The following is a 24,001-nucleotide window of genomic DNA, read 5'->3' as shown; positions in this document are numbered from 1 at the left end:
GTTCGTGCATTCTGGAATGCAGTGTGCTGTTTTTTCTCAATTTTCTCAATTTTCACAACTCTCACGGCATCAGGGAAGAACTGTTTTTGAACCTGGTGGTTCTGGCCCTGATGCTGCGCAGCCTCCTCCCAGATGGGAGGGGGAAAATAGTCCGTGTGCACCTGGTATTCCCAGGCGGTCTCCCATCCAAGTACTAACCAGGCCCGACCCTGCTTAGCTTCCGAGATCGGACAAGATCGGGCGTGTTCAGAGTGGTTTTACGCCATCCACATGGCGATCCGGATCGTCACCAAAAGGTTCTAAATTATTCTTGCTGTCTTTAGACACCAACTGATGTGTTAGTTTTAGCTGATTTCTGAATCTGCAAACGGCGTTTTCAACGTTAAAATGTTACATTCTGCATCCGATCCGGTTGCAATAATCAGTTTCCAACTTTGACGCAAGCTATCGCTAGGATGATATACGTCCTTTGATTGACAGAACGCTTTGAGCATTTTCTGTGCACGTGACACGCACTTGTTTTGTGCCGACGTTATTGTGACTCCTTACGAGAAGGGAGGTTTTTCCTTCTCTATTTCACACTTGGAGAGCGTCACCCAGCTCAGGTATTGTCGCCACGATAAAACATTCATGCGGGGAAACGCCCACTGCTGACCGGAAACAGTTCGAAGCTGCTCTCCTTACGGAAATGAAATGTCCTTGATTTTGTTACACAAACAACAACGTTCAGTGCACGTTTCCCTCATTTGCTACTTCCTATTTCTGCATCTGGAGGGCTACAGGATTGACTCAATAAAAATAAAAAAAACATGCTACATCTTCAGGTCGCACTTGCACGCCTTCATACTGACCGAGCTGCTATTGAATGGACCACAAAGCTTTTCAATCGTTCTAATCTATTATGCTTCACAAGCTTTTCCTGGTGTTCAGAAGACACGGTCCTCTTCAGCAGCAGTTTTAGTGATTGTCGGTTGAAGTCATCCGTGTTTGGTTGTCGTATGTGGCAGTCGGATGTTCGTGACCATCGGAATGTTTTAAGATACTAACGTCGCGTTTCTATTTTCCACCTGCAGCCCAGTGTTTTGATTGTCAGCTACATTGAGTCTGCGACAGCGGCTGCCCAGTTCGGCTTCTACCAGAAGACGGAATGGAAACCAGACGACTCCAAGATCGCCGTTGCGGTAAGACCACCGGCGCACCATTTCATCTGATGTTTGTAGTTTGGCTGCTGCTGCTTTAAAATACTCAAATGTCAAATTACTGGTTTGTCTAACTGGTTTTAATCACAAGAAGCTGGTAATCATAGGTTATCAGAATCTGCTGGGGGCGGGGCGGGGGGGGGGGGGAGGACATGCACCTTCTAATGAATAATATGAGTCAGAGCAAATAAGCGCGCTGACGCAGGGAAGCGATCTCGACGCGTGAGCTTCATCCCGTTTCTCAGCCGCGAGCGTAACTGCAGAAGAAGCGTCTTTGTGAAAAAGCTCTGACCTCACAAAAGCCCGAGTCAGCAGACGGACTCGGTCCGGCTCCCCGAAGGTCATGTGATCAGCGGCACGCAACGACGACCGCCAGACTCCGAAGAGAACCCAGACTGCGTCAGAACAAACCCGCGTACAGAGAAAGGGATTCATCGGAACCAGATCAATGCACCGCTTTGTTGTTCTTGTTGTTTTTGTGCACTCGTATCCATTTGTCCCGGGATGTGGTCATCACTGAAATCCACCTGCACACACCTGTGTGCGTGTGTGTGTGTGTGTGTGTGTGCGTGTGCGTGTGCGTGTGTGTGTGTGTGTGTGTGTGTGTTGGGTTCACTGGCAGTCAGTGGGAGGTGAGTCATCGTGGATTCTACCAAGTATAAACCAATCCTTTTGAACTTTGAAAATTCTGTTGGGTTGTGAGTCTGACCAAAAAGCTACTCTTGAAGTTAAACAGCCGCTGTCACCCTGGCAGCAGTCGGTAAATCGGCGGCAGACTGTTTCCCAGATGTTTGGCTGCTCACGCACCCTGCAGACCGCGAGGCCAACTGGATCGCTCTCCTAAACGGTGACTCGGACCGTCTTAAGCTGTGTGCGTGTGTGTGTGTGTGTGTGTGCGTGCGCATGTGTGTGCGTGCAAGGCAAACGTCTGCAGCCACTGAGGGAGAGAGAGAGAGAGAGAGGTGGAACTTTTTTTCCTGCGCCAGACTCGTGAACCGACGAAGTTCCCCGAGCAGAGATAATCCCGTTTTTAGCCTTGAGGCGCTCTCGTGTGTGTTTTGGGATCAGTCCGAGGGCAGAATGTTCCCGCTCCCTTTTTTAGATCTTCTCTTCTCTGAGCATTTCACACCACAACCGTGACGCACTGACGCTTATTACCGTGCACGATGTGTGCATGCGTTACTAGCTTACGTGTTATTAATGAGCGTGAGTGGGAAAAAAACCAAAAAGCTTTGAGGAAACGATCGATTCACCGTAGCTCCTCGGTGTAAACGGAGAAGCCTGTGATGAATGTAATGGATGAAAGAATGATAAACGGGTGAGGAGATGGATCAGGGGCCTTAGGTCTGGTGCGTCCTCCATCTTTACCTGGCAGCCATCTGCTTTCTGTACCCGCTACCCGTTAAAAGCATGCTGCTAGCTACTGTGCTCATTTCGAGTTTTGATATTCGACGCCACCGGCATTGACGATGGTTCAATTGCGCGAATGATCGCTTGACTAAAGGAGACCATAGCAACAGGTATCCATGGGCCCATGCTTGTGAAGACTTCTGGGTCGAGTTCAGACACGCGGAGAAGATCGGTTTCTGCCGACTTGCCACTTTCTCTTGCTAAAATCAGGCTTTTATTCTTCTTCAAAGCCTGAACTGGAGTAATAACCGAGGTCAGCTCAAACAGAATAGCGAGTCCGAACGGAGACGGAAGGCGACGAGACAACATTTAAAACAACTGCTGTCAGTCTTGTATTTGTAGTATCAGACTTTTCATGCATCCGCTTATGTGCCTTTTTCCCCTTTTGAATCTCATCGCCTGCATGTTTATTGTTCCCAGATGACAATGATCTGCATCCTGCCTCTTTGTGCATCATCATCCTCGGAAGCTTGCAGACCTTTCCCTTCATCCTCGCTGACTCTCTCCTATCACAGAGCGCACCTGATGCTTTGCTCCGCCCGTCCCAGCCTGCCTGCACACGGTTCTTCACTTCCTGTCCACATTCTCCCTCATGCTCATCCACATTCCAGAATGTTTCTGTTCTTCCTTTTCTAAGGCTCTGCTCGGCTTATGCAGACGCAAAATGTCCTTCAATTTGGTGTCCGGTCTGCTTCGGTTTAAAACATTTATGCTTGAACTGTACATCGCCCCTGTGAATGAAAGTAGATCAATAAATAAAATCAGTAACAGAATCAAGTTTCCGCGCCGCGCCGCAGGTCTTTTATGTAAAGCAATGGAACGACCGCGACTCCTATTCTGCTGGTAGTGGGTCAGGTTTCGTGTCATGTTTCAGCCTCCTGGTCTCAATTTCAGTGGTTTCCTTGGCAACGGTCTTTGTATTTGTGATTAAAGATTGGGTGACTGTTACGCCCCCTTTTTTTAGCTTGTGGGGGGGGGGGGGGATAAAATGAAAGTTATTCATTTAACAGAAACGTAGTCAAATGAGGATCAAACAAATGAGTTGCTCTCGATCGGTGGATGGAGGCAGTAAAGATGTAGCGTGAGCATCTCTACAAAAAAAGGAAGCTTGTTGTGCTGTTTGCGTGTCTGCTTCTATAAAATGCTGACAATTTGGGTTTTCGGGTCTCGTTATCAACAGCGGTTGTGTCAAATGTAAAAAAAAAACTGCGCTGTTGCTCAGTTCCGCAGATCTCATCAGCTGGATTGTGTGATGGTGAATAGTTATTTTAAGGCCTCTCTGTTTTCAGACTGCCAAAGGCTACATTCTCTTGTTTGATGTTCTGGGTGGAAGGGATGACAAGTACCTCTATGAGCCCGTCTATCCGAGGTGAGTTCCCAACGTTCCCTGCACGCTAACGTTTTGCTTGCAGGGTGTCCACACATGCTTTTCTCTCTGTATTCGCTGATCCTTCCATTCCAGTGCTTTGGATCAAGCGTCCCTGTCGCTGTGTGTGTGTGTGTGCGTGTGCGCGCGTGCGTTTTACATTCCTAGACGGCATGCCAGAAGAGGTCAGGACAAGTCGGGGCAGAGTCGCCGATCCATTTCAGTCCCGAGTTAAAAAGCATCGGTTCAAACGAACATTTATTTTTGGGATTCATTTCTGTTTTATATTTGCACAGAGGAAGCGCTCGCGTGAAAGTGACCCAGGGTTATAAGGAGGAGCAATGCGCCCCCGCGCTGTCTTTGGTGATGAACAGGCCCGTGGATCTGGAGGCCCCCATCACCAGGTAGGATCGAGTCTCATTGTTCGTCTGTTCCTTCCTGATTCCTTCCAAAATTCTCTTGTTTCCTCTCATGGAAATAAACCTCGGCAAGAGCGCTGCAAGAAGCTGCAGAGCTGTGAGACGGTTTTGAAAAGCGCCTCTGGCTTCCACCATTTTTGTTTGCATCGAATATGAAAAAGACAAAACCCGCTTGTTTTTTCCTTTATATTTTTCCAGTCTTTGCTAAATTTAATATATATTCTTCACTCTTCTGCTGTTTTTTTACAGCCCCCCCCCCCCCGCCCCCCCCCCCATTATTTCTTCCACATCAACAAACTCCATCTCTTTGTTTGCTAGCTGATCAGAACTGTCAGTCCACCCCCAGCTGTGTGCCGAACGTTCCTTTTGTCCATATTTTTTGTTTCCTCGCATAATCCAACATTCCCCCATTCTGATCCACCACGTTTCATCCCCCGTCTGTGCCGACAGAGATTACGGGGCCAGTCATCTGTAGACGATTGTGCAGGAGATGAGTGGGCGTCTCCCGCTGTGAAACTACCGCGCATAAGACCGGTCCTCTGCTCCTAACGCTGAGCTGTTTGTTGTCTTGCTTCCCCACCTCCCACCTACTTCCTGTGTCTTTTTCTTCTATTCCCTCCTACACTGTTTATCTTTGGTCCTCAATGCTTACTATTCTTTTGTGTGTTTTTTTTTCCCTTTCCCCACCAGTCTACAGTCCCTCCAGGAAGATTTATTGGTGTGCACGGCAGACGGCTACCTTCATGTGCTGCACTGGGACGGGCTGGGCAGCAATGGACGCCAGGCCATCGGCCTCACCACGATCCCCTTCTCGCTGGACCTGCAGTCTTCACGCGGTTAGACGAGACTCCACTCCAGCTGAGAGAAGTTTAAAATGCATTTCTAATGAGGAATGAATCCCAAATCAACTGTGTGTGGTCTAGGCGGTCCCTCTCTGGATCTGGAGGGCGTGTTTATTCATTGCATGGAGTACTGCGTGACCCTGGACGGCTTCGCTGTGGTGCTGAGCGACGGCCGTCTGGGCTTTATAACGCCACTCGGTAGCACCATCACCGCAGACGTAAGAATATTCAAATGTGTTCCGAACCGAGATGATCATGAAGTCTAAAAAAAAAGTGTTGAAAGTTGAAAGAAGTGCCCTTTAAGAGGTGTGCAGAGAGACGGCGGCTCCTTCTATATCAGATTGTTCCATCAACATGCAGAAGAACGGGCTTCTTGTGTGACTGGACCACCCAAACACAAGTTTAACCCCAGATTCCATGCAGATTTAAACATCTTTGATAATATAATCCTGCTTTTGTCTCTGCTAACTGGCTAAGTTTGCAATATACATATAATGTAGCCATGTTCTATTTACCTGGGACAATTCTGTTTGGGGTATCTATCAAGGAGCAGCTGTAAATGCTAACAGTACCAGGGGGGTCGTCGCCTTACGACCGCAATTAGTTCCGGGGGTTTTGTCGTAAGACGTTCCGTTTTAAATGTAGATTAATGAAGATGTCTTGTGTGTGTGTGTGTGTGTGTGTGTGTGTGTGTGTTGCATGCAGCAGCTGCAGGGGGTGTGGGCAGCAGATGTGAACGACGGCACCTGCGTGGCTGTCAACAACAAGTACAGACTGATGGCCTTTGGCTGTGCCAGGTACGCATCTTAAACGGCCTCTTCATCAGTAACTTCACGCTGCTGATGGGAAGGAGACTCGCGTCGGTGCGGTCGATGTGGCGTGTGTGTTTTAGCGGGAGACGTTTTGTTTCGCTGAGGCCTGATTAATGTGCCAATCGGTCAGGTTGGCAGGAATGTGTCTTCCTCATCTCTCTCCTCCTCCTCCTCCCGTTTCTAGTTTCTACCTCACTTATGAAACATGAACACGCATGGGGTTAGTGTGGCAACCCTTTGCAAAGAATTACAGATGGTTTAAAATCGACCGTCATGTCCCGCGAGGAGAAAACGCACTGGCGTACGACCACGTCGAACGGCTCCACCGGCGGGAAATGCTAATCGTGAAGTAAATCGGTCACTTTAAGCAAGAGGTGGTCTAATGTGTGAGTGGACAGCAACTGGGGAAAACATGATGCCTCTGTGATTGGTTAATCAATAAATCACACACAGCCGATAGCCTTTTAGCCTATGTTAGCGACCCACGTGTCTCCATGAGTGAGCTGGCCTCTTTGTGCCTGCCAAAAATCTGCCTGAGGTCAATTCATTTCTTTCTTCAGCCTTTTGTTTTCTTGTTGCGTTAGAAGGCTTGTCTTTCAGAATGGAAACCTCTCATATTGTGCCTTTTGGTGACCCCCCCCCCCCCTGGTCTAGAGGGAGATGTAGGCCTTCGGTCACTTGAATGTTCTACTTCCTGCATAGACTTGGAGGAATGTAGCCTCGAGCTATTACCAAAAATATTTACAGCTGCTTGCACAGAACTATCATTCTGAATTCTGAAGTGTCTATTTCTGATTTGTGTTACCTCGTAGTGACGGCTGTTTCGTGTGTGTGTGTGTGTGTGTGTGTGTGTGTGTGTTCATTGCAGTGGCTCAGTGTTGGTGTACATGATAGACACTGCGACAGGATCCTTGCAGCTTTCCCACAAACTGGAACTCACCCCAAAACACTATCCAGGTATGACCCGGACGCTGCGCGTTTCTCTTTCCCTCTTGTTTCGCTTCGTTTGCTCATAACTCATAACTGTCTGTCTTCTGTCTGCTCAGACATCTACAACAAGACGGGCCCAGTCAAGCTGATCCGGTGGTCACCTGACTACAGCGTTGCCATGGTTACATGGGAGTGCGGCGGCCTATCACTGTGGAGTGTTTTTGGAGCTCACCTAATCTGCACTCTGGGAGAGGACTTTGCGTAGGGGCACACACACACACACACACACACCGATGCCGTCATTAAATATATATATATTTTTTATGTCTTGTTATTTTTGTGTCCTCTCCTCAGATATCGTTCTGACGGTAGCAAGAAGGACCCGATTAAAATCAGCTGTATGGTCAGTAAAAGAATTTACATGTTAAATTTTAAAGCTGAAAAAAAAAAAAGCCAAGAAAATTACGATAATTAAAAATCATGCTCGATATTCAGTACTCGGTAGTAGTATTAGTACACGGGCTAGTTAATGTTACGCTATTCAACGTTCCCTTTCCAGAGCTGGGGTGCAGAAGGCTACCACCTATGGGTGGTCTCTAAAAAACAGGAGAGGAAAAGGCAGGAGGAGGAGGAGGATGATGCGGTCCCGCCTCCGAACTGCTCCTTGCAGCCCGGCATGCTGCAATTCCACTTCATCAAGAGCGCCCTGACGGTCAACCCCTGCATGGTGAGAGAAGAGATCTCCTCCGTTTGGTTCATAAGAGCAAGAACAGCGCAGCAAATGTTCCGAAAACGCCCTCTCCGACAGAGCAACCAGGAGCAGGTGTTGCTCCACGGTGAAGACCGCCTCTACCTGACCTGCGGCGACCCCACGCAGGTCAACGGCTCCTCCGAAGCCCACCCTCATGCGCGCTTGCGCAGCGACGGCAGTCCCCTGCATCGCCCCCCAAACCCCGACTCGTCGCTCTCTCAGGGACTCAGCACTTTACTCGGACACAAGCACTGGCACGTTGTCCAGGTGAGGACGCTCGGTCTACCGTCGGCTCGGAGGTTCCTGCGTGGAGGTGATGCTGATATCTGCTCGTGTGCTCCTTTAGATTCACAGCACATACCTGGAGAGCAACTGGCCTATCAGGGTGAGTGTGTGTGTTTATAATGTCTTCGTTGTTTCCGTCCTCCCGTCAGTTGAATGTAGGAACGTTTTTTTTTTATGTGTTTCACGCGGGACATGGACGCATCGTTTGCTGCAACAACTAGAAAGGCGCTCAGCGAGCACAGACCTCCTCCAAGCGAGGATTATTGCCTCCTGGGCGGCGGCAATAATCCTCGATCATTATTTCACACGCGTCTAAACGAATCCCACACAGAGTTACGCTGCGGGGTCGACAGAGTAAACGATCCTGAGTGCGTCCGCTGCCTCTCACCCTCTCTGTGACGGACGGATGCGCAGACATACTTGACCTGTCGGTTCATGAGAGGAAAAGGTTCAACAAGATGACCGTAAACCCCTTTTAGCTTCGCGCGTGTTTAGCCTTTGTGTCAAGAACGCCGCTGTTTACTTCCCGTGTGTGTGTGTGTGTGTGTGTGTGTGTGTGTGTGTGTGTGTAGTTTGCAGCCATAGACACAGCAGGCCAGTGCATGGCCGTAGCAGGGAGGAGGGGCTTCGCGCACTACTCCTTATTAACGAGAAAATGGAAGCTGTTTGGAAACGTCTCTCAGGTTGGTGCGACTTCGGACTCGAGTCATTTGATGAAACGCGTGCGGATTGGACATCGTCCTGTTCTGTTCTCGTCCTGCCGCTTCCTGTAGGAGCAGAACATGGCAGTGACGGGAGGCCTGGCTTGGTGGAACGACTTCGTGGTGGTGGCCTGTTACAGTTTTATCGACCAGCAAGAGCAGGTGAGCCTGGCAGGCCTGCTGACGGTGCAGATTGAACCTGTTTGCGACGCTTCACCTGCGCTGCGTCTCCGTTCTGCACCAGCTGAGGCTCTACCGACGCTCGACCAACCTGGACAACGCCTTCGCGTCCGTCACCAAGCTGCACTCGCACACCCTGCTGCTCAACGTCTTCAGGGACGTGGCCGTCCTGTTCAGAGCCGACTGCGCCATCTGCCTTTACAGCTTGGGGAAGGACGGGTGGGTAATCAGATTACACCCCCCCCAGTCTTTAGCTCTCACTGTTGTATATCTGATGCGAACCTTACTCCAAGGATTTATTTCAAGCCTCACAATAGTAGGGATGAGGCTGTAAACGAATCCTCGTGCTCCTCGGCGACATTTCAGAGCGCTGACTTTGAAGATTTAACTAAAAAGCGTTTCCAAAGATCTCAATGTTGTTTTCTTGGTATTTACATATTGGTTGTACCCTCTATTCCATGTTCTAGTCAAAACCCTGCAGCCAGCATGGAGTTACTGCAGGAAGTGTCGATGTCCCGCTACATCCCCCACCCCGCCCTGGTGGTCTCCGTCACGCTCACCTCTGTGCGCACAGAGACCGGCATCGCGCTGAAAGCCCCGCAGCAGGTAACGGGAACATAATAACGCCGCCTAGAACTGGGCCTTTCCCTTTGCTGCGTGTGCATTCGTGTTTTACGCGTGTGTGTGTGTGTGTGTGTGTGTGTTCCTAGGCATGCATGGCAGAGAGCATCATGTTGAATCTGGCTGGCCAGTTAATCATGTTGCAAAGGGACCGTTCCGGACCGCAGATACGAGAGAAGGAGGCGCCCGTTAGTACCAAGAAGCTGGTGAGTCCGCCGCAGTCCGGGGTTTCTCATCTTTAAATGTGAAGAAAGGATTATCATATCATTTTGTGTGTGTGTCTAAATAGCAATGTAAAAGAAAAAGTCCATTATTAGCGCTACAGGAATCCTTGATTCTCACTTTAGTTATGTTGTAAAACATTTCTAGAAACAAAATAAAATAAAAATAACTTGTTTTTTTCTCCTCGCCTAGCTTCCTTTTTGTCCTCCTGTAGTCTTGGCCCAGTGTGTGGAGAACGTGTGGACGACCTGCCGGTCCAACAGGAAGAAGCGCCACCTGCTGGAGGCCCTGTGGTTGTCCTGCGGCGAGGCGGGCATGAAGGTCTGGCTGCCGTTGTTCCCCCGGGACCACCGCAAGCCGCACTCCTTCCTCTCCAGACGCATCATGCTGCCCTTCCACATCAACATCTACCCTCTGGCTGTGCTGTTTGAGGACGCCCTCGTTCTGGGGGCGACCAACGAGACTGTGCTCTACGACGGCCTGCAGGGGTCCTCGGAACCCCTGGAGGCGCTGATCCCCTACTGCACCGTGGAGAGGACCTCCCAGATCTATCTGCACCACATCCTGAGGCAGCTGCTCGTTCGCAACTTGGGCGAGCAGGTATTTTGAGCGTCCGGTCTCATTCTGTCAGCAGGAAGTAGAGGTACTTGTACACCGACAAAGTACACGGACAGAGTCCATCCTCTTCCTCTTCCACAGGCGCTGATGCTGGCCCAGTCTTGCGCGTCCCTCCCCTACTTCCCTCACGTCATGGAGCTGATGGTCCACGTCGTGCTCGAAGAGGAGGCCACATCGCGGGAGCCCATCCCCGACCCCCTGCTGCCCACCGTGGCGAAGTTCATCACCGAGTTCCCCCTCTTCCTGCAGACCATCGTGCACTGCGCCAGAAAGACCGAGTACGCCCTGTGGAACTACTTGTTTGCCGCTGTGGGGAACCCCAAAGATCTGTTTGAGGAGTGTCTCATGGCTCAGGACCTGGACACGGCGGCCTCCTACCTGATCATCCTGCAGGTAGCGAATGTGATGGGGGGGGGGGTAGGGGGGAGGGCTGCTGAGTTTCACTACGTAGCGTCGTTCCGTTAGCTTCTCGTGGCGTAATGCAGAAAATGCACCCTTAAAATCAAAAGTCATTATTAGCTTCCTGAAGATCTGCTTCTGCTTCTGCTTCCGTCGCTCTCCCTGCAGAACATGGAGGCTCCGGCGGTGAGCAGGCAGCACGCCACTCTGCTCTTCAGCACGGCGCTCGAGCGGGGGAAGTGGGATCTCTGCCGGCACATGATCCGATTCCTGAAAGCCATTGGCTCCGGGGAAATGGAGACTCCGCCCCCAACGCCGACTACTCAAGTACAAAAAAACTTCCAATTATCTCGACAGAGTACACGCGTTGATTACCTTTAGTTGCTTTTAGGATTTTTGTAACCGTTAACTGCAGTGAGACGATCTGTCGTTTCAGGAGCCGAGCACGACGGGAGGTTTCGAGTTCTTCAGAAATCGCAGCATCAGCTTGTCTCAGTCTGCGGACGCCGTCGCTGCGGGAAAGTTCAGCCTGCAGAAGACGTTCAGCATGCCCGCCGGCCCGTCCGTCAAAGGGTACGGCTGTTACCAGAGCGTGCGACACCTTCTGTTCCGCGTTGTCACTGTAGCTTGTGAATGTTTCACTATGTCGCCCCCCCCCCCCCCCCCCCCTCTCCGTGCACCAATCCCCATCAGTCGGGAGGCAGAGTGTGCGGAGAACATGTACATCGATATGATGCTCTGGCGCCACGCCCGCCACCTCCTGGAGCAGGTGCGCCTCAGAGACCTGGGCTGCTTCTCTGCGCAGCTGGGCTTCGAGCTCATCGGCTGGCTGTGTCGCGAGCGGAACCGCGCGGCCCGCGTCGATGACTTTGTTTCCGCGTTGAAGAAACTCCACGAGGATTTCCTCTGGCCTTTCCCCGTCATCCCGGCGGGAGGCCTCGGCTCGCCGCTGAAGAACGGGGCGTGTCGCGCAGGTGAGCCGGTTCAGGGCTGGAGACGCGGCGCGGGGGGGGGGAACGTCATCGCGATTAATCGAGAGACCCTTTTTTTGTCTTCTTCAAAGTGCTGAGCACACGGCTGTTGAAATCCCAGTCGGCTGACAGCCTGCTGAACGGCGACATGGACACGGCGCCCCCCCCCGGGGGGGCCGCTCCGGCCAACCGTGCCTGGCTGGACAGGATCGGGCAAGGGCCGATGGACACGTCCTCGTCCAATCACTCCAACCAACACTCAACACAGACCCACGACGCGTTCTTGTCTCTGCTCACCAACAAAGGTACTGAAGCTGACCCCCCCCCCCCCCCTCCCTCTCCCCTCCCCCACATCAACATTTGAACCACTGATTTTTCCCCTTCTATTCCTTTAACACTCTTCTCTCCCCCCCCCCCCCTAGTGGACGAGTACAGCGTCGGTTCAGCCACAGACTTGACGGAGACCAGCTCCATGGTGGATGGCGATTGGACGATGGTGGACGAGAGCTCCTCCCCCCTGAGCCTGAGCCAGGCGGAGTTGGAGCACATCTCCATGGAGCTCGCCAGCAAAGGTCCGCACAAGTCCCAGGTGCAGCTCAGGTGAGCGACGGCGTCACGTGAAACCTCGCAAACCTGCGCCAGAGCCGGTGACCAACAGCTAACCCTAACCCTACCCCCCCCCCCCCCCCCCCCAGGTACCTCCTTCATGTGTTCATGGAGGCGGGCTGTCTGGAGTGGTGCGCAGTGATTGGCTTGATCCTGCGAGATGCCAACGTCATCAAGCAGGTGATTGGCTTCCTGGACGGCCCCGAGGTTCCCCAGGAAACGTTGCAGTGCGTCAAAAGCGGCTTGTTGGCTGTGGACGCGTGGGCCTCCGCGGACTGGTGTGTGTGTGTGTGCACGTGACCTGCGCTCGTTTCAGATCTACCGCTCCAGTTTCTCTGCTTCAGGTCTGTTAACTCTGTTTTTTTTGCAGCCTCGGATACAAACCGTTTCTGGGCGTCGTCCAGCAGCAGCTGCAGCTTCTGTTGGACGCGGCAGCCGGCGAGCAGGAGCAGCCCGAGGCCTTCCAGCCCCCTGGCCAGAGCGCCAAGCCGGGTGGCGCCGAAAGCCCCGGAGCGGAAGACGGCAGAGGAGCGGCGGCGCCGCCGGGTCTGGCCCTGCCCCCACTCGAACCTGCGGCGGGTTTTGCCCACCCCCCCTCTGCGGACTGTCCTTCTGATGAGACGGAGGAGCAGGGAGAGGAGGAAGGCAGCTACGACTGCACCTTGTCCTGAAGCCGGAGGCCTCCTCCGGGTTCTGACCTGTGATCCATCAAAGGACCCTGAAGAGGAGACTTTGTGTGTGTGTGTGTGTGTGTGTGTCTGAGTGTTCAAACGTACCCCCCCCCCCCGCAGAGTCTCACTTCAGTCAGTATTATCCCCTCTGACTCGCGTTGACTAGAACCCATGTCGGTACTGAACCAAGCGGCAGACGACACGGGTTTGGTCCGACGGTCGTTTTCCTAACAAGCATCTTCGTCTTCATCAAAGTGTGCGACGAGATGAAAGCTCCGCGTGTCGGTTGGTGCATCCGTCCATCGGGGGGCGTGGCGGACGGACTTTATCTCTTTAGTCCTGCGTCGGGCCGCTTTAGAACAGAACTCGTCACGAATCATTTCCAAGATGTTCCGAAGTGCGTCTGAGCCGATGAGTCGAGTGTTTGCGTGCACACCGGAGGGCGTCTCGTACTCTCATACCTCATGATTTTAAACTATTTTGTGATACCTATTTCAATAATGTAAGAGCGTAACGAGATGACATTATTTTTCTATCAGCCTCGTCCCTCCGGTTTCCTCACGCTATGAATTCTATGTAATTCTTGAGAACGGTAAGATTTCTAAGAAAATGATATCTGAGGAGCGAATCCGCTGGTTCGAGTGCAGGGCGAGCTCGCTGTTGGTGTATTTTTGCGTGGAACAGCGCCCCCTGGCGTCACTGGAGTCCAGGAAGTGTCCCCCTCAATGCTTCAGATTTAATGAAAAACTATTTCCTTCTGTTGAGCAAAGGCAAATCATTTCACACTCTGATCATTAACCTGTAGATTTTTGTCACCGATTCGATTTCCATGGAGGCGTCCGTTTAAAAAAAAAAAAGAAAAAGCGAGGATACTAATGTGTTTTGACATTTATGGTGATTTCATCATTTGCAATTGGTTGTAATCGTGTTACTTCTCATTATCAATATTATTTATTGGCGTAACTGAGTGGTTATTACTGGAATGATGCTCATTTGTTTTTGTGCCCTTTTTTAGTTATAATCAAACTTGTGTATTGGCTTTGGACCACAAAGCTCTAAACGGTCCGGATACGTCAGTATTATATTGTGCAATGTATTGAAACGTTACTCAGCTTTATTTTTATTGCCCCCCCCCCCTCCCTCCCTCCCTCCCTCCCTCCCCAGCTTGCTTTGACTCACGATAAGACCAAATCTTATTTATAAGACACCTTATCCACTCTTGTCGGTGTGTTCCAGATGAGATTGAGGGTTTTTAATTTTTTTTTACAAATCGTCGTTATCGGTAGAACATTGATTTTTCCGAAAAAGGGAAGAAATGACTGTTAAACATTATGTGCTGCTGTCGGTCGACGCAAAACAAACCTACAAGCTGCCTGTTTCTAGGTTGGATTCCGTGGCGGGAGCAGGAAGCTTAATGCAGTGTAAAGAATTACCCTCCTGTACATTTGCCTTTTCTACTCATCCTTGGTTTTCTACTTTTTTTGTTTTTTTTCCTTGTACATAAAAACCAATAAATTATTTTATGAATTGCCAGTGCGTCATTGAGAACAGCTGTTTCCTGAATATTGCCTTTTGTTTATGCAATGGACACATCAAAATAGAAGAAACCCAGAGAAGACATTTGAATCAATAGTGCTGATTTAATTCAATCTTTTTTGCATAATAAAAAAATCATCCTGTCCAATCAATGGATGGATGGATGCCCCGTTACCAGATCAGTCTCAACAACAGTCATCAATCTACAACTAACACAAAAGCAAATTATAAAAAAGAACAAAAAACGCAGATCAAAGGTTGCTCATTGTTACATCAATCATTCTTCACAAACGGAGGAATAGAAATGAAAGTTACAGGACCCAAAATAAAAAAGTTGTACAATTAAACAAAACAAAAGAACACTTATCAAATGTTAAGACTTTTCAAAGTGTGTCCCAAAAACAGATTTCAGACAAGCGGATGGCATTTGTGTGTGACTGACGATCAGACGATCCTTCGCTGCTGCAAGTGATGAAGATGATGGAGCTGCATCAGCCTCAGACCCATGAATGCATCCGAATCTGTCAGAGTGACTAAAACAAAGTGGCCATATTCCTGTTGCGCTGGTGATCAGGAATACGAGTCTCGTTTTCTGCGTCAGAGGCAGCCTCTGGAGAAAGATCAGTGCGGAACCTTTACAAAAAGATCCTTCTTTCAATAAGGCCTTTTTCTCCCATAAACACAACTGAAGTGCTTTTTGTGTGTTGATGTGAACAAGTGCGTCTTCTTCATAAACACTGACTGATCTCATGTCAGCTTTTTTATTTTAGCTCTTTCTTATCCACATTAGAAAAAAAGCTAAAAAGCCAAACAATTGTTTTCCGCTTGCTGAGCTGATCGGGAAAGCGGCTGACGGGGAGGAAACCGTCAGGTCCTGCTTCCTCATCTACCCCTGGTTATTGATTAACACAACACCAGCGACGGAACTGATCAGCTCAGAGTGAATGAGGGAGATCTGATCAGTCCGTGCTTTCACAGCAGTAAAGTTAATGCAACGGCAGCATCTGGTTCAGACAACAAAATGTTTGAAACACATTAAAGTGTTAGTTTACATTGCAGCCTACTTCCTGCTACTGTTAGTCCACGTTAAGACGGTTTAAATATACGTAATCTGCGGTAAATGGAGTAACGATAGACAAAGAAACACAGGTATGGTCTTTTAAGATGAATCAAAACACACTTCAGAGGTATCTAATGCCTTAATCATTGACCGACTGAAAGCTGACATGGAAAGTTTACGATTAGCCTCAGCTGGGAGAATAAACGAAGCATTCTACATTTTGACAGCAGATGAAACTCCAGGTACGACCTGGCGATGGGGGGGGGGGTCACACAAGAACTCACGGAGCGTTCGAGTGCCTAAAAGCTGCGGGAAATAAGACAACTTAGGTCGATGCGCAAAGCTAACTGTTTGGCGCTCTCTCCCTCCTCACGACTTGATTGGCCGGCCGTGAGAAGGCGAGGAAGAGGAGGCACAACCATTCCCCTCCCACTCCTCCCACTCCTCCCCGAATCTGGACACTCGATTACGTCCTTTAAATGCAGTAGATTATTTTTTTTAACGGTTCCGTTTCCCAGAATCAAACGTCGACACCTTCAGATTTCTCGTTTTGCTCATCCAAACCCAGATATTCCTTTATCATATCTGATAATAAAACGAAACCCGTGAATCGTTGCAGCTCCATCGTCTCTCACGGGCACCAACGCAGACGGCTTCTCCTCTAGCTCAGAGCAGAAGTCCAGGTTGAAGTCACAAATAACATACGAGACCATGAGGGCGGACGACTACAGCATATTTGAGACGTGAAACAATCACATAGTGCAGAAGGCTCTGGGAATAAATCACAGGATATTTATGTGCGTACTCCTTTACTTCAACGCACCGAAGCCCACGGGAAGGATCTGCGTTTCCCTCGCTTCTTCATCATCATCAGGGTTCCGCTCCTTTTGACAGGCACCGATTTAATTTGCGCCATCTTTCCTGTACCGGGCGTCTTCTGCATCCGCAGCGCAGGACGGTCGGATTCGGACGCGTTCACCGGCGGAAAGCAAAAGGTGTTCAAGAAAACTGTAAGCGCATAAAAACTAAAACAAGTTCTGGTTAATAAAAACTTGCTTTTCACAGTGTCGAAATTTCCAGTTAGTGTAAAAAAAAACAAAAAAAAAGGAGGTGAGATGGAGTGAGGAGTAGCGAAGGCACGAGAGATTAAGTAAAAAATACAAATCTGAACCCCTGAACTAACCCGTGAGCAGGCGCCCCGTGGCAGCTGGAGCGATCGACGGCGAGCGCCGGACCGCCTTGCCTCGAGCGCGTTTCAGTTCGTCTCCGCCTGCTTGGTTAGCGACTACGCCTACGACACAGTGATGGGGGGGGGGGGGGGGTGTGTGAATATGAGTTAGTGTGTGTGTGTGTGTGTGTGTCAAGGCGACAGGGTTAAGCCTCAGTGCTGCCCCCCCCCCCCCCTGCAGCCTCCGGTCCAGCAGCAGCATACCCTCAGTATCGGTACATGTCGTATGTGCTGACCCAAGACGAAGGAAAAGACCACGCGGGGAACCTGCGGAGCATTTCCTCCAGCTGAGCGGTCCTCTGGTCTTCCCCAAAGAAATAGTGGGAGGAGATGGCGACGGAGATGATCCCCTCGGGGCCCGCCGGGTCCGGGTCGCTGGGGGGCTGGAAGAGAAGAGAACCGGATTGATTTTTTACCTTGGGTTCAGTTTCATTGGACTTCATTAATCTCATGTCGGAGATTAGAGCGTCTGGCAGGAGCTAATCTCCAGCAGACGCCGACCGAGATTTCACGTTATCGGGCCGACGGCTGATAAGAAAGTCGTGGCAAAGGTGGCGGCGCGACTCCAGGCACTCTGAGAGAGAAGCGAACGCCGCGTTTGGAGCACCTGTATTTCAAACCAGAAGGTCCACGACGAGGCGTCGAGGCCGTGGGAGTAGAAGATGAAATACTCCCCGCTCAGGTCGAACTGAGGCGTCCCGTCGCCGAACGACCAGGTGGAGAGGCTGGCTCCCGGGTGGGGCATCAGGTAGAGAGACATGTGGCTGGGGCCTGCAGGGGGGGGGCACAACGGGACCACAGAGTGAATGGAATGCTGATGGAAAGGATAAATCTAAAAATGCAGGATTTGTGGTTTTCCATTTTTCATTGATTACACGTTTTCTAATGTGCGTTTTCTGTATCGGTGTGCCTCCTGACCTTTCACATTAAAGGTCATCTTGATCGTCCCCCAGGTGGTTTCCTCTTTGGACAGCAGGCTGAACTCCACCGGAGCGCTGGGAGACACTTCCGGAGCAGGAAGGTACCAGTTCTTCCTGCGAACGCAAACCAAAATGCTCGACTTTTAGAAACGGATCCGACGCGTAAACACGGAGGAGGAGGAAGTCGCTACAAACCGCCGGGGGCCGACCGACTTACTTGCTGAGGAATTTGACCGGCAGGAACCAGGGGTAGCCGCAGAAGGGCCGGTCCTCGCGGCAGTGAGTCCGGATGCTGTCGTTGATCTCGGGGATGCGGGGGGTGATGTGCTGTATGCCCGTGTAGTCGAAGCTGTTGATCCACAGACCCGAGTCCCGACTCTCCACCAGACCCCGGAGGTCGTGAAAGGTCCGCGTGGTGTGCTGCGGGGTCACGGACAACGGGAACACGCTAGCAAGAAACATGCTAGCAAGCCGCTTGCGTGTTCACGGTACAAACGTATCCAGTAAAGAGAAAAGATGCGGTAAGTGATTTCCGGAGTTCTGTTTGCATGCTGTGTGTGTGTGTGTGTGTGTGCGTGTGTGTGTGTGAGACACTGAACCTGCAGGAAGACTCGTTTTGGCTTCGGGCTGTCCGGACTGTCCGAGTACGGAAAGAGGACGCCACAGGAAACCAGCAGGACCGTGACGATGAAGACCGAGCCCAGGCAGGCCAGGATCCACTTGGTGCTCCGGACCAGGTAGACGAAATGAAGCTGAGAAGACGTGAACGTTAATCGAACCCGTGTGCTGGTGCAGGAGGTGAAACACTTGTTGCAAACACGACGTGGGAACACTCACAAAAAAGGAGGACAGGAAGATGGTCGTCAGGGTAACCAGGGAGGCCAGCACCAGCTCGGGGGGGATCTCTGTGCCGCTACGACCCATGATGGGCGTGAAAATCTCAAACACCACCCAGATGAGGAACATGAAGTGGACGTAGGGCAACGCCAGGCCCGCCAGGTAGAGCACGCTGTACTTCACCGACGCGCCTGCGGGAAGGCGCAGGAAGTCGCCGCCGCTCGGATGAGAACCGACACGCAGATCACGATGAACCGATTGCGAAGAAATGACGTCGCCGGTTTTACCTCTGTCTTTGAATTCTTTCGCCAGCAGCAGTTTGGTCGCCAGGGGGAACGCCACCATCAACATGGGCACGTAGGCCGAACACAGGCCCCGGTGGGTCAGCAGCACCAGGCTGCAGCCCCAGAGCAGCAGGCTCACGTCGAAGTAGAGGTCGCCCAGCTCCACCCGACGGACGCCCTGCAGGGAGGCGGCGCGGACGTGAGCCTCACGCTAACGTTCAGACGGAAGCCCAGCTGTGTTTTTTTTTTTTTTTTTTTAAACTCCACTTACCCCAAAGTATAGATTCTTGGCCAGAGTGTGAATGAGGATCATCTTGCCGGCGGCGGCGGCCCCGTACAGGCAGATGGCGGTGTAGAAGTGGTTGTACCAAAACATGGAGCGGCCCAGCAGGGTGACGAGCAGCGCCACGATCAGCACCGACATCAGGGTCACCAACCAGCCGAGCACGGCGACGCCTGTGGCGCAGGACAGATCCCGAACGTAGCGGCCTCCTGGCAGCGGGAAAAGGTCGAGCGGATCAGGAAACACACACACACACACACACACACACAGACCTCGTGCGGGGAAAATGGCCGACCTCCGTTGCCTGGCAGCGAGGCTTTCTTGGCCAGATAGAGGAAAGCCGCTGCCGCCACCATGTAGTTGAGGATGGTGCCGACGCGGGCCGGGTAAGCCACCACGTATATCCCCAGCAGGTCGAAAAACACCATGTTGCCGTGGCGATACTCCGAGGAGTCGGCCAGCTTGTCCGACGTCAGCAGGTACCTCAGCACCGCCAGGATGTTGTCGCCTGGAGACGGGGAGTTGGTTTTCAAAGCCGAAACAAGCGCTCCCCACAATGAGAGGAAGGAAGTCGTTTGACTGTGACTGATTGCGAAGGTGATGACATCACCACCTCGTGACGAATGACGCGTCCCAAAACAGATTATTGATTATTCACCACGATCACAAGTTAAAGCCTTTCTGCAACGCCGTGGCGCCCCCCCCCCCCCCTTTCCTCCGTGACCATCCCATTATCTGTAGCAATAAAAATCTGTGCAACGGTGCGTTGGTGTGTGCGTGTGTGTGTGTGTGTGTGTGAGGGCAAATATGATTCACGCCTTGACCTCGACGTTACACAACAGTATTTACGAGACGCACGGCGCCGACGTGTTTTCTTATAGATACGGTTACGTAAAGGATCTGTGAGAGGTCGTTCCTGTCCGTCGCCAGCGCCGGAGTTTCCTTTATCGGTGCTGCTGCCTGCATGCCTGCACAGCTAACAGTGCACGTACACACGCACGCACGCACGCACGCACACGCGCGCGGAGGCTAAACAAAGCCCCATTGTCCTTCCGCCTCGCGGGCTCGCTGTGGCCTGAGCGTGAACACCTACTTGTTCAACGTTGCGTTCACTGCCGAGCTAAACGGTCGTTCCTCGCGAGTGTGTTCTCGTCATTCCACAGCGAATGTGAACAATTCGGGTCTGAAGGAGGTTTAAGAAGAGGCCGGCACCCTGCCGTTCTCGTACATGTGTGCGTACTTGTTTTTTTTCCCTCTGCAGACCAGAAATTTAAATAAAATCTTCCTCCTGAAAACTCGCTTTCCCTTTCAAATAAGTCCCTCATCTCACGGCGGCTCACGACGCAAAGCAGGAAAGGCGAGGGAAGTCCAGCGGCGACGGACTGACGGCTGCCGCCGCGGACGGACGGACGGACGGACGGCGGTTCCCTACCGGCTCTCTGTATGGAGTCCGTTAGGATCCTGTTAGCGGTGTCGTACTTGGTGTGGTAGATGAAACCGTTCTCAATGAAAGCCAGATCGATGCCTGCAGAAATGAAACGCGTTTTTGTTTTTAAAAGGACATCATTTTATATTTGGAGCAAAGAGGACGGTTGATCCGAGGGGGGGGGGGGGGGGGGAGTCGGTGTTACCTGGGATGTTACCGAAGTCCCTGTAGATGCGGAAGTCCGTGTCGGACGGTATGATGCCGCTCTGAAACACCTCCTGGCCGACCACAGAGGCAAACGGGTGTATGGCGGCGTTTACGTAGGCCTGGACCAGCCACGGGTTCTCGGGACCTTTTGCGAAAGAACAGTCAAGGGAAAAAGAAAAGGTTCTCAGCATATTTGGAACTCAAATCGTTTCCTATAACTCAAAAGAATACGACCTTTGCTATCGTAACTAATATCTGGTCTGTGCCGTGTCAGCGCATCAGCAAAAAACTAAAAATAAACTAACCAAAAAAGAAAAGAAAACAATCCAGGCCTCCGAAAAACGCACCGGCTGTGCAGTACCTGTCTGGAAAACCACCTCTTTGCCCCCGACACCTGCAGCCTCCAGGTTGATGAAGGCTCGCACCTGCTTGGCCCAGGGATGCTGAGTAATGAAACCATGGCTGGCCTGATGGAGAGGAGGGAGGGGGGGGGGGGTTATATTGGATGAGGTGAGGACAGCCTAGGAATGTGAAACATGCGTCCTCGCTTCGCTCCACCTGAAGAATATTTTCCTCTGCGCCGTTGAAGAGGAAGACGACGCCGTACAGGAGAGGAGTCGACTGATTGGCCAGAGCGCGGAGGACTTCCAGCATCACGGCACAACTCACCGCATCGTCGCTGGCACCTGGGATTGGGGGGGGGGGGGGGGGGAGAGAAAGAACCCGAAGCTCAGAGAGCTCAGCGAGAGCCCTCATGTGCTTCAGCTTCAGCATGCACGAGGTGAGGAGGCGGGTCACGTTATATGCCCTGCCCCCCCCCCTTCAAAAAGCACCGCAAATCCTCAGAAATGGAAAGTAAAGCCTGAAACGGCTCATCTTTTCTCACGAAGGCTTTCAAAAAAGAATACTGCGTGTGTATAAAGTACTTCTCTCTCTCACTGTTGTTTTTTCCAAGAAAAAGACATTTAGAAATCTCGGATTTCTAAACGTCCCCCCCCCCCCGTAAAAAGGAAGCTGAACTTCTGCAAGAGGAAGAGGAACAAGTTCAAAGAACCTGGACTGTTGGCCACCGTGTCAAAGTGGCAGTTGGCCAGCATGAGGTGCTCGGCGCCGCCCTCGGGCTCCAGCCGGACGGCGACGTTGGTGACGCGGTCGTAGAAGCTGGTGAAGCCCCCGAGGAAGTCGATGGAGAAGGAGCCGGTGGGGCGCTGCACGTCCACCGCCAGCCGGCGGGGGCCCGCCGCCGTCTCCAGCCGGACGCTCTCGATCTGCTGCAGCAGGTACTCCACGGTCAGGACCTCGTTCTCCCGGCTGCCCACCGGCCGAGGCCCGACGCCGGTGATCCGCTCCAAGTGGCGTCTGGATTGTGACACGACGGGGGATGAAGAAAGAGGAAGACGAGGCGAAACTGAAGCCGCGATTGCACGGCGGTTTGTGTAGCAGAGAGGACGCTCGAGTTCAACCGCGAGTAAAAACGAAACGTGGCAGAAGCGTTTGCTGTTTTGGACTGAAAGTTATTTTATCGGATCATTTCCTGTTTTGTTTTGCCGTTTTTTTTCTTTACTGGATGGATGGATGGATGGATGGATGTAGGATCATTAGAGCTCTCCCGAGTGACATCTAGTTCACATCTGGAATAAATAAGTGAATAAAACAATACAACGTTTATCTGCAGGGGGAGGGGGGGTAGTGATGCTTTGTTCTCTACCCTTCTTACCTCTTCACACTCGGGATTCCAATGCATTTGGCCTGTGTAAATATTGACTTTGATCTGGGTTGGATCCAGTTACGCACGGTGGACTGAATGACGCCCAGATGTTGATCCCCAGGAGGACTTTATCCATTCCTCAAAACGGAAATAAACTCTTTGTGCCAAAGAAACATGATAATATATATATATTTTTTAAAATCAGGATCCGCCTTGGCTCTTGTGTGACTTAAAGGTGAGGGCGTGTGTGTGTGTTGGGGGGGGGGGGGGGGTAGTGGTTTCGAGGCGGGTCTGTTGTCAAACTAAAGCGCTCTGTTGCATCGAGACTGTTGTCCGAGCTTTACTTTTAAAACAGTATTATATTAAGGGGAGGGGGGGGGGGGGGGGACTCACCTCGCCCTCAGTGCGTTGAAATCGCCGCTCGGCTTCCCGATGACGAGCTGCCGTAGCGACAGATGAACGAGCCCCCACAGCCCCAGAATGAACACGGACACCAGGCAGGCTGTTAGCCCTTCCCGCAGCAAGTCCAGGCTCACTTCTGGCTTCCTCTTCGTGCCGCTTCTGTAGCCGTTGTTCCCGCTCCAGTCCCGGGAACCGGATGTGTCTAGCGCTGCATCGTTCGGTGTTACCGGGGCTTTAATTCTCCTGACAGCGGTATCGCTCTCCATGTTTCGAGCCGCTCGGACATCAGCTGCGAGCGTCGCTCTCAGGCTTCGCTTTTTCCTTTTTTTCTTCCGACCCAACTACGGATCACACTGAGGGCCAAACTTGATTGCGCGGGTGGGTGGAGTCGCGCAGAATGTTTTTTTTCTGACCAAACTACGGATCACGCTGAGGGACAAACTTGATTGAGCAGGGTGGGCGGAGTCGCGCAGAATGTTTTTCTCCTGACCAAACTACGGATCATGCTGAGGGACAAACTTGATTGAGACAATTTTAGTGCAACCAAATTGAGCTCTTTTCGCACCCTTTTCCAATATGTTTTATACTGCAAATACTGAACTGAGCTGAACTGAGAATTTTTTTAATGGGGTCACGTGTTATTATTACCACTAAGCTTCATATAATAATAATAATAATAATGCATTGATTTTATTAGCGCTTTTCTAGATACTCAAAGACGCTTTACATATCAAAAATGTCTCAATAACACTACATATTATATAATTCGATAAATAAATTGTTGTACTGTATATCTTAAAGCAACATCGACACTTGGCATATGCTGCTTTATCGCCATCATGCGGATAACATAGGAATAACAGGCGAGATGCATTTCAAACCCCACCCAGGTTATCATCAAACGCCGCGAATGGATTCAATTTTTTATTTCAAAATGTTACTTAAGTATAATTTTACGTAAGTAAATTTTTGAAGTAAAATTACGTAGTTACCTACTTAGGTACAATTTTGAATCCAAATGACGCGGATAACGTTCGCCGTAGGTATTCTGTTTGTTGTTCGCCCCCTTTTGTACTTTTCCATGACCACATAGCCCCCCCAGGCTAA

At 51.2% G+C, this 24,001-nt stretch overlaps 2 protein-coding genes and 1 pseudogene across 2 annotated transcripts in view; 1 reads left to right on the top strand and 2 right to left on the bottom strand.

The window, feature by feature from the left end:
- ric1 (RIC1 homolog, RAB6A GEF complex partner 1) overlaps positions 1-13,003 on the top strand; it is a 14,420-nt gene extending 1,417 nt beyond the window's left edge. Inside the window, exons 3-28 of the mRNA XM_068753171.1 lie at positions 1,074-1,181; positions 3,899-3,978; positions 4,272-4,379; positions 5,085-5,230; positions 5,318-5,454; positions 5,942-6,033; positions 6,917-7,005; positions 7,095-7,239; positions 7,333-7,381; positions 7,538-7,705; positions 7,787-7,996; positions 8,076-8,114; positions 8,587-8,697; positions 8,788-8,877; positions 8,960-9,114; positions 9,363-9,501; positions 9,606-9,722; positions 9,931-10,338; positions 10,438-10,749; positions 10,924-11,082; positions 11,192-11,328; positions 11,449-11,729; positions 11,819-12,031; positions 12,149-12,326; positions 12,422-12,610; positions 12,703-13,003. Of these exons, the coding sequence (XP_068609272.1) occupies positions 1,074-1,181; positions 3,899-3,978; positions 4,272-4,379; positions 5,085-5,230; positions 5,318-5,454; positions 5,942-6,033; positions 6,917-7,005; positions 7,095-7,239; positions 7,333-7,381; positions 7,538-7,705; positions 7,787-7,996; positions 8,076-8,114; positions 8,587-8,697; positions 8,788-8,877; positions 8,960-9,114; positions 9,363-9,501; positions 9,606-9,722; positions 9,931-10,338; positions 10,438-10,749; positions 10,924-11,082; positions 11,192-11,328; positions 11,449-11,729; positions 11,819-12,031; positions 12,149-12,326; positions 12,422-12,610; positions 12,703-13,003 (4,161 nt within the window). The remainder of the gene's footprint in view (positions 1-1,073; positions 1,182-3,898; positions 3,979-4,271; positions 4,380-5,084; positions 5,231-5,317; positions 5,455-5,941; positions 6,034-6,916; positions 7,006-7,094; positions 7,240-7,332; positions 7,382-7,537; positions 7,706-7,786; positions 7,997-8,075; positions 8,115-8,586; positions 8,698-8,787; positions 8,878-8,959; positions 9,115-9,362; positions 9,502-9,605; positions 9,723-9,930; positions 10,339-10,437; positions 10,750-10,923; positions 11,083-11,191; positions 11,329-11,448; positions 11,730-11,818; positions 12,032-12,148; positions 12,327-12,421; positions 12,611-12,702) is intronic.
- LOC137908971 (5S ribosomal RNA) lies at positions 149-267 on the bottom strand (annotated as a pseudogene).
- A 4,030-nt stretch (positions 13,004-17,033) lies between the features above and the next one.
- Positions 17,034-23,160, bottom strand: LOC137908649 (endoplasmic reticulum metallopeptidase 1). The gene is made up of 15 exons (XM_068753066.1): positions 22,886-23,160; positions 21,839-22,143; positions 21,343-21,470; positions 21,146-21,251; positions 20,783-20,929; positions 20,584-20,676; positions 19,447-19,659; positions 19,140-19,360; positions 18,872-19,046; positions 18,585-18,775; positions 18,347-18,499; positions 17,965-18,167; positions 17,746-17,861; positions 17,435-17,598; positions 17,034-17,210 (listed from the first exon to the last, which is right to left on the bottom strand). The coding sequence occupies exons 1-15, from the start codon at positions 23,158-23,160 to the stop codon at positions 17,034-17,036; spliced, it is 2,667 nt and encodes an 888-aa protein (XP_068609167.1).
- Positions 23,161-24,001: the final 841 nt, after the last annotated feature.

The sequence above is a fragment of the Brachionichthys hirsutus genome, chromosome 19 (assembly GCF_040956055.1).
Source record: "Brachionichthys hirsutus isolate HB-005 chromosome 19, CSIRO-AGI_Bhir_v1, whole genome shotgun sequence".
In the NCBI taxonomy this organism is placed as follows: domain Eukaryota; kingdom Metazoa; phylum Chordata; class Actinopteri; order Lophiiformes; family Brachionichthyidae; genus Brachionichthys; species Brachionichthys hirsutus.
Note: the sequence above shows the minus strand (reverse complement) of the source record. Positions and strands in the feature narration are given on the sequence as shown.

Bases quoted from the DNA above. Each gene is read 5' to 3' on its own strand.
- LOC137908649 (XM_068753066.1), bottom strand. From the start codon at position 23,160: ATGGAGAGCGATACCGCTGTCAGGAGAATTAAAGCCCCGGTAACACCG. The intron at 19,047-19,139 runs GTAAGTGGAGTT...GCCTCCCTGCAG, and splicing joins CCAAGAATCTATACTTTGGG to GGCGTCCGTCGGGTGGAGCT. The intron at 17,211-17,434 runs GTGCTCCAAACG...CTTCTCTTCCAG, and splicing joins CCTTCTGGTTTGAAATACAG to CCCCCCAGCGACCCGGACCC.